This window comes from Diplotaxodon limnothrissa, linkage group LG20 (assembly GCF_057381915.1).
Source record: "Diplotaxodon limnothrissa isolate DT_005_m linkage group LG20, D_limnothrissa_male_GT1.1, whole genome shotgun sequence".
NCBI lineage: Eukaryota > Metazoa > Chordata > Actinopteri > Cichliformes > Cichlidae > Diplotaxodon > Diplotaxodon limnothrissa.
The window spans coordinates 28,529,288-28,538,521 of record NC_140615.1 but is presented as its reverse complement, the minus strand read 5'-3'; the positions used below and the strand labels follow the sequence as shown (position 1 = coordinate 28,538,521).

General features: G+C 39.0%; 1 protein-coding gene across 1 annotated transcript; it reads left to right on the top strand.

Moving 5' to 3' along the window:
• The first annotated feature begins 3,937 nt into the window (after positions 1–3,937).
• Positions 3,938–9,134, top strand: rab5if (RAB5 interacting factor). Its single transcript, XM_085344891.1, has 4 exons — positions 3,938–4,223; positions 5,301–5,404; positions 5,525–5,654; positions 8,931–9,134. Exons 1-4 carry the CDS (start codon positions 4,116–4,118, stop codon positions 8,970–8,972), a joined length of 384 nt encoding a protein of 127 aa, XP_085201017.1. The 5' UTR covers positions 3,938–4,115; the 3' UTR covers positions 8,973–9,134.
• The last annotated feature ends 100 nt before the right edge of the window (positions 9,135–9,234 follow it).

Genomic DNA, 9,234 nt, shown 5'->3' with positions numbered 1-9,234 from the left:
AAAAGTATATAAATTAACAGAAAGGCTAGAAATTAAAGGCTTTGGTGAAGTGATGAGGTGCTGCAAAGCATACTGAAGGCTCTGTTCCCATAGGTTTGGAGGTTGGTGCAAGGGATTGAAAACATTTGTTATATAAAAGGACAGAGACCAGCATATCCTCTACATTGGTGTTACAATTCAACTGCAACATAAACCACATCCTCAGCTGGCCCAGCACTTGAGGCAACTTTAAAAGAATTTAGTTTTGCTGCCTGTTGCATTGTAACGGGTATTTTGTTAAACCTGAGAGCTTTCCATGCACGTTGGTGAACTCGCATCACAAATCCCTAAACTGACTAAAGTAGAAAGACAACCAAAACCCAGCAAAGTCAGAAATGCTCACAAAATGGACCACAGTGCAAAGCCAGTCGGCAAAAAGCAGCTGCATGGGAGCATCACTTTAAAGACATTCGTGTAAACTCATTTGTAGCTGATAAAGCAGATAAAACACATCATATAGTATTCTAGTGTTACTGATTTTCCATTGGGCCCTGTTTGTTATATGTATGTTCAGTAAGCTTCAAATTAAACACGATGTCACATCCCCCACATCTTTCTGAATGAGTCACTGCTCAGTGGGTCAACTTAAAAGAGTCAAAGTGAAATTCTCTTAATGGTTTTCAATAGTGCAACAAATAAACTGTAGCTAACATTAGAGACCCATTAATAATATATTGGAGTCACTAGTCAGACACATTAATCAATTATTTTGCCAAACTGCTTTATTTGCAGTGACTACATTAGTTGTTCAGCTGACATACGTATAGAGGAGATGTTTAGGAGAGAGGGCAGTGCACTTGTTGACCACATTGTTTAACACAATCTTGGAGTGTGAGAGGATGCCGGAGTGCATGAGAAGACGTGTGATGAGACAGATTTTCAAGAATAAGGGTGATGTGCAGAGCTGTAGTAACTACAGAGCTGATGAGCCACAACATGAAGAAATGGTAAAGAGTTGCTGAAGCTAGGTTAAGAAGGTGATCAGTGAGCAGCAGTATGGTTTCATTCTGAGAAAGAGCTCCACAGGTACAATGCTTGCTTTGAGAGTGCTGATGGGGAAGTACAGAGAAAGTCAGAAGGAGCTGCACCACCTTTGTGGATGTAGACAAAACATAAGATAGGGTGCTGAGAGAGGGGCTGTGGTACTGAATGAGGGAGTCAGAACTGGCTGAGAAATACGTGAGGATGGTGCAGCACACGTATGGGGACAGTGAGACACTGCTATAATGTTCACAGACAACATTGTGATCTGTAGCGAGAGTAAGGAGCAGGTGGAGGAGAGCCTGGAGAGGTGGAGGTATGCTCTGGAAAAAAGAGGAATGAAATTCAAACAAGATAGAATACTTGTGCTAATGAGATAAAGGTGGGTGTAACAGTAATGATGCAAGGATCAGAGGTAGTGAAAGTGAAGGAGTTTAAATACAACCACCCAAACTAATACACAGTGCACAGGAGAGGTGAAGAAGAGAGTGCAGGCAGGGTGGAGTGGGTGGAGACAAGACTAGGGGTGATTTGTGACAGAAGGTTTGCCGCAAGAGTGAAAGAGAAGGTTTATAGTATGTTAGTGAGACCTGCTTTGGTGTAGGTTTGAAGATAGTGGCACTGACAACAAGGCAGGAAGAAGAGATGGAGGTGGGGGTGAGAAGGGAATGGGGTTGGACATGATGAATATGTCAGAGGGACAGCTCAGGTTGAGCTGTTCGGAGACAAAGTTGGAGAAGGCTTGGACATTTCCTGATTAGAAAGAGTGGATATAGGATGCAGGATGTGGAGTTCCAGGCTCGAAGAAAAGAGTAAGACCACAAAGATGTGTGGGTGTTGCCTAAGGACGGTAGAGATAGGGTGAAATGCAGGCAAAAGGAGCAGCCAAAAGAACAAGAAGAGGAATAAACTATTTTACACTGATTAATTTATTAATCGAATAAGTCAGTTTAGGTTAAACAATCACGATTACTGTAGTTATCATGGTATACGTTGGGGTTGCTATGAGATATGACTTGAACTCAATGGGGTGAAGCTCAATCAAAACAAATGAAGCCCTCTGCTGGACAGTATAGAGAAGTACCTCTATGACTGTCAGAGCAGCCAGTGAGAGAAGTAAGCAAGCATCCATTCATCAATTTGTCAGCTAAAAAACTCATATTACATCAGTTATTACAGTTAAGTCACACGTCTGTGAAGGTTCTCAGTCATCCAGGTCATCGTAGTCAAAGGAGCTTGCAAAGAAAAGCGTCTGGACTTCTTTATGCACAGGAGAACTAAAGAAGTCCAGACGCTTTTCTTTGCAAGCTCGTTAAGTCACACATTATTTCTGTGATTTCATTTTTTAATCAAAACATATAAATCTTGCAGCTTGCTTGTGGTAAATGCTATTTTAGGAAATCTCTGCATAGGCTATATATAACTATAGATCCCAAACTTTTTATTTAATGACCATTTTTTATGATGTATTATTTATATAACAAGCTGGTGCTAGAGAAGAAAAAAATCCAGGATTTCACATGAAAAAAAAAGACCAAAAACCCCCTCTTGTAATTATTTTGATACCTTGGAGAAGTCCTGACACAGCATGCAGGGAAACACCTTTCTCTGTTTTTATACATGCTCACATCCACTGAAGCGCTTTTGATGTTTTCTCACCACAAGACATGCAGAACACTGTCCTTATTACTATCCCTTAGTTTTGCAATATACTTCAGAGCTGCCACAGTTCTTCAGCAAACAAGAAAAAGCAGCGGTCTCACAGACCAAATGAAAGGTTGGCTTATTGAGATCAACAGATCAGTTGATTAGTCATTAGGTGCCGCTCCATGAGCTAACATGTGCTATTTGTGGAAGTCTCTGATGTGGAGATCTCTGAATAATCATAGGATTAAAGAAAATAACCATGGAACCTTTTTTATGCAGCTTACATAAAAATACACCTTTTTGGTCTTCATAGCTGCATGCCAGTAATTTATATACTCTGAATTTTTTGACTTTTTGTCAACATTACAACAGTGATTTTCAAGGAGGCGTATTTGTACTCTGGGGGTACTTCTGCAGTTTCAAAGATCCATCCACCCATTTTCTTCTGCGTATCTGAAGTATCCTACACAGGGTATTCCAGCTACAATTTTCCATTCCTCCTGGTGGCTTCCAAGGCTTTCCCAGGTCAGACGAGGACTATAATCTCTCTGGGGTGATCGTGACTCAAGAGTTGGCAGTTCATCTTGTAATCGGAAGGTTGCTGGTCGCCCAGCTCCGACACTTCACCTGTTGCCTACTGGTGGTGGTCAGAGGGCCCGGTGGCGCCAGTGTCCAGCAGCCTCGCCTCTGTCAGTGCGCCCCAAGGCAGCTGTGGCTACAATGGAGCTTGCCATCACCAGTGTGTGAATGACTGAATGTAGTGTAAAGCGCTTTGGGGTCCTTAGGGACTAAGTAAAGTGCTATACAAATATAGGCCATTTACCATTTAGATTTCTTTTCTGATTTACTTTGAAAATAAAAATGACTAAACCAAGTCACTAAAACCAGATCTCAAAAACCAAAGGAGATAATAAATAAATGGTTGAAAGAATCAGCCCAGAATAATAGCTTAAGTTAGTTAATACTTCTTGTGCTCCAACGTCTAATCAGTGAGACTTTTACTTGGATAAACAAAAGGTAATAATAAGATAATTACATATACAGTTCTGGATAGCTTATCAATATAGATGGCAGATTTAACTGTAATAGAAATGGAGAAGCTGACTAAATATAATAGATGCCAATATATGTGTCAGTTTCTGAGTTTCACCATCAGAGGTCGCTGTGGAATTTATAGCGATTCTGAGGAATAGCGGCGCAGAAACGTCGCACTCTCTGATTGGCCGTCGCTGGCTGGGTTCAAACGATATTACGCATGCTCAGACTCCCTTTTACGGTTAGCTTCTGAAACCTGTCAGCTCAGCGAAGCGTAGATTTTCTTAATACCTTCAAATATTTCCCAGCACTTTCTGCCTCCGGTCGGAGAAGAATAGTGAAATCTACCTGTAGGTGTCACCGAGCTTGGAGTGTAACTTTTCCACGTGTGTCGCTGAAAGAAAGCGCAAAGAATGACGAGCATTTCAAAGCGGAAAGAAGAAAGTCATCTAGTGAATGGAGGTGTAAAGCAGTCCACATGGAGCAAAGCCTTCAACAGTAACGCTGTTTGGGAAGAGAAGGTCAGTCAGTTTGTCCTTTTTTGTTATGTTAGTGCTCTTGTTGTTAGTCGCCTCAAAGTTGTGAAAGCGTGTAATGTGGCAGTCATGGAGGTATGGCTGCGAAGGATTAATCTGGGCTAGCTGTCAGATCTAAAGGGAGTAGAGTTAATCGTCTTGGTGATTTAGCCCTACTTTCAGATATTGCTCTTGTTTGTGGTTATTCATAACGAATTTCATTGCCTAATAAATATTGTAAGCCTTTCAAAGTCTGACTGATATATTGGTTGGTCGATAATATCACTGACATGCCCCTATAAGAGAATTTATTTATACCACTAAAATGTATTTATTTTAGTGGTATACTCAGTACTGGATGCAGAACATGTAGCTGAGTATGTCAACATACAGTGCTGTATAGACAAAGGTAACCCGAGTAAATACAAAATGCAGGTTTTAAAAGATGAGTTCATTTATTAAAGTGGAAAAAATAATCCCCCCCCCCCCCCCCGGCTACATACCTAATAAGAATCTTGACAGTCTGGAAAGGTTTACAAAGCCATTTATAAGGCTTCGGGATGCCAGTGGACCACAGTGAGAGCCGTTATCCACAAATGGAGAGAACCTGTGGTGGCCCAGTGGTGAGCTTTCCCAGGAGTGCCGGACACAACTATTCCAAGAGTGCTTTGTCGACTCATCCAGGTGGACACAAAAGAACCCAGAACAACATCTAAAGAGCTTCTGGCCTCGCTTGCCTCAGTTAAGCACAATGTTCATGATTCCGCAACAAAAGACTGGTCAAAAATTGCATCTATTGGAGAGCTGCTGATTAAAAAGAACACAAAGGCTTGTCTCACATCTGCCAAAAAGCATCGTGATGATCTTCATGACTTGTGGGAAAATATTCTCTGAACTGATTAGACAAAAGTTGATTTTTTTTTTCTTTTTCCCCACAAAATCTGTTACAACTGGCATAAAACTGACAGGGCATTTCTTATAAACATCATACCAACAGTCAAACATGGTGGTGGTGGTGTGATGGTCTTGGGCTGTTTTGCTGTTTTAGGACCTGTTAAATAAAATGTTTGTTTTATTCCACAGGACGAGTTCTTAGATGTGATTTATTGGCTCCGACAAATTATTGCAATTGTCCTTGGTGTGATGTGGGGTGTAGCACCACTAAAAGGGTTTCTGGGAATAGCCATGTAAGTATTGTGTACAGCTTGTCTAAACCTTACATCTTTCACTGACCCTTTACATATCCTGTTGTACCAAAGGAAACACTGAAAAGCTAACATCTTTGTGTGTTTGTGTGCGCTTTTTAGATTCTGCATTATCAATGCTGGCGTCCTGTATGTATACTTCAGCAGCTTTCAGCAGATCGATGAGGAAGAGTATGGGGGCACGTGGGAACTCACCAAAGAAGGCTTCATGACATCTTTTGCCCTGTTTCTGGTGGGTTTAGTAATGTCTTTCAAAATGTATAAACTGTTGAAGTATAACAAAACTTCTTAGACTTTCAAAATAGGCTATTTTGGTTCCTGGTGTACATGCATGTAAATTCATGTTAGATGTCACATTGGGTTAAGCAAGGGTAGCACATTTGTAGTATGTTAGCAGTTCAAGGATGGCCCATTTACCTCTAGAGAGCTGTGTCAGTGGAGGCAGTGTACAAAGTATGTGCTGCTGTTGATCCGTCAGCCAGCCACAGAAATTCATGAAATTCAAACATACAAAGAGCTGAAGTGAAACGGAGTGTTAAAAGCAATGAAAAGCATCCACTGTCTGGGCTTTTCGTGCCGTTTTTATTGATCTTTGAAATTTTTTTTGTGTTTCTTCCATTCCCAATGAACGTAACACTAAAATGCAAAACTGTTACAAATAGGATGAAAGATTAAATCTTTAGTGCAGTGGCACTTTGGTGTCGCTGGAATTTGTTGAAATGCATTATTGTAAATAAGTGTTCATCAAGCAATTACACTAACAGTGCCTGCAGTTAATGACTTTATCTTATATGATTAATATGTAGCTTGCAAAGACGAGCAATAAATATGTATTCATTAGTGAATAGTTTGATGTTCTTTGTCATCTTGCTATAAACAGTAATATGATAAATATAATAAAAATTAGGGCTGCTCAATTAATTGAATTTTAATCACGATTACGATCTGGGCTTTCAACGATCATTAAAAATGACTGAGCCGATTATTAGCCCCTCCCTCATTTATCCGCGACACCTTAAAGGCCGGTCCGTGAAAATATTGTCGGGCATAAACCGGTCCGTGGCGCAAAAAAGGTTGGAGACCGCTGATTAAGAGGACCCGAGGGAAGCTCGGAAAGCTAAGCAGAAGTTATTTGGAGAGTGACTGCCGTTGGTTGAAAAGAGAGTTTAAAAAAAAAACAAAACTTCAGTGGTGTTGCACACTATTTTATATTATTTTTTTAAAGTCATTGTTAACCCTTTAAAGCCGGTCAGAGCAGCACGCTCCGTTTTGCGTAACTATTGTTAAATCCCTGTAGAACCTGAACCGTGTAAGCTAGCGCAATAATTTGTTTTGCATATGAAACCGGAGGAGTTGTACTTACATCTTATGCCATCAGCTTGTCCTCGGTCACGGTTTCGTTCCACATATAGCTTTGCAAAAATTGCATAAAAAGCGCTTGCAGGAACAAAAACATAATATTCCAGAAACACGCTTTGCCGTTCCTATCAGCTGTTCGTAACACTTCCCACAGTGAAATGATGCACCTGCTGTTTTCTTTGCAAATTTGCATCATAGGATTGTTTTTTGTTTTTCCTGCAGTATATAAAAATTGCTGTATCTCCAAAATAAAACTATGAAGACACTCAAAATAAATTTCCTGTGGTGGGAAACTATTTTTTGCAACTTTATTGTATTTAAAGTTTTGAGGGATAAACCTCTTAAATTTCTCCAAGTAGAAATATATGTAAACAAAACAAAAACGATTTTCAATTTTTTTTGTAGTTTATTGCACTTTTTTGCAATTTATGTAATTACTATGGACTTAATGCATACATATTATTAAAATATGGGCTATAACAGTTGTATTGATGTATAGCAACTTGAAATGCTCCCACAAATGGCACTACAGCATGTAAAAAAAATAATATAAGCTCTGGTGGACTTGGTTCTATAGTAGGTCTTAAAGGGTTAAATAAATATCGTCAAATAATCGTGATCTCAATTTCAGTGAAAATAATCGTGATTATCATTTTTGCCATAATCGAGCAGCCCTAATAAAAATAATATTTTGTTATATTTATTCTAATTTAAAACATCATAAATGAACATGTGTGTTTTTATACACGAGGAAGGCGACAGGCTTTTCCCACAGGCCTGTAGGGTGGATTTTTGCTACTACACATAATTATGTTAAATTCTTTTTAGTTTATTGCTTCTCAAACACAGATGAACACACAGAAGTACTTTTTCAATTCTAGACTGCCCAGGAGAAAGGAAACCTCTGAGTGAAATGCAGTGAAACTTTAAAAGTTTACAGTTGGTTGATTTTTAGATGAGGACCAGATGTTAAACTGCTACTACCAAAAACACCGTCACCTTAAACCTCCATATTCTCTTTTTTTCCTCCCCCTTTCCCCCCCCCCCCCCTCCCCTGAGTTTTTATTTCATTTACAGATTTTTGTGATCCATCAAATTTCAGCTCTTTGTCTAAAGCTTTTTAATTGTTTTCTTCTTATAGTATTTGATATTAATTTTCACCCTACTCTCTGACATGTTAGTTGATCAAATAAAAACAAACAAACAAAAACCTTCCAAATGCCAAGGAAGAAAATCCAGGGAAATATGTGCTCCTTAATAGGAATGGTTTTTTTTTGTTTTTTTTTTCTCTAAATGCATTGTGAGATGTAGTTAAGGTGGTTTTGTAGATGTTTTTTCTGTTTTTGAAGAGCAAAAACCCCAAACAAACAAAGAAAAAATACCACCTCATTGAACTAGGTCCTTTTTAGATTAAATATCTGGCACTGTGGCTCTGAGTACAGACACTCAGGAGTGTAGCTTGATGTTGATGGTTGTTTGAATTCTCTAAAATATTTGCCTGTCCGACATCTGACAGCAGATTCATACGTGTGTGTGTAGAAACCACAGTTTTGCAGGCAGGGCAATGATGTGCTATTTATAGTTTCTCATATGCCAAGCACATGACATTCTTTCAAATGGTCCAAATCAGGTGACTGCATCACAAATATAATAGTTTCAATATGGAAACAAAGATTCTCATCCAACTTCATTGTGATATTCCCCCAGATATGCAGTAAATCCAAACGTGTTTACAAATAGCAAGTTTCTGTTAAAATTCAATCCAAATTTGTGATGGTTATGTTTTAATTCTGTGTATTAAGCTTCACAGCCCAGCAGGAAGTTTGTTTTGGAAAAAAAGAGAGCATATGTGCTGAGAACCATTACCAGAAAATTTTGGTTTGTTGCCAAAGTGCTTGCTCATAGGGGGTCATGTGATTGCTGGGTTTTTCTCTGTATGTATTATTGTAGGGTCTACCTTACAACATAAATACATGTTCTTGTGAGAGATGAATATGATACAGTGTGAAGGTACCAAAAGTTCTGTATTACATCAGTGTTTTTAAGGCTATCTGATGGTTTTCTTCAGCTCAGTTTGAAATTTGTCAGGTCTGAGGCCCACGCTTTGATTGTCAGTGTAATCACATCTTTTTCTCTCTCTCTTGATCAGGTGGTGTGGATAATCTTTTACACAGCTCTACATTTTGACTGAGGAGGAATCTGTAAGACACTAAAAACATTGAACATTTCTGCTAAAGTAAATTGTCAAGATACAAGAACTCAGTGGTATGGGATTATCAGTGCTACTACATAAAGTATGGCTTCTCAGTGTGCAGTGCATCATGGGAATTGTCTTTGGAAGATCCAGGAAGAACACAGCAATGAAAATGTTCAAATACTGTCTTTTTTTTTTTTTTTTTTTTTTTTTTGAGTTTCTATTGAAGGCATATTTGATTCATTCATTTCCTTCAACA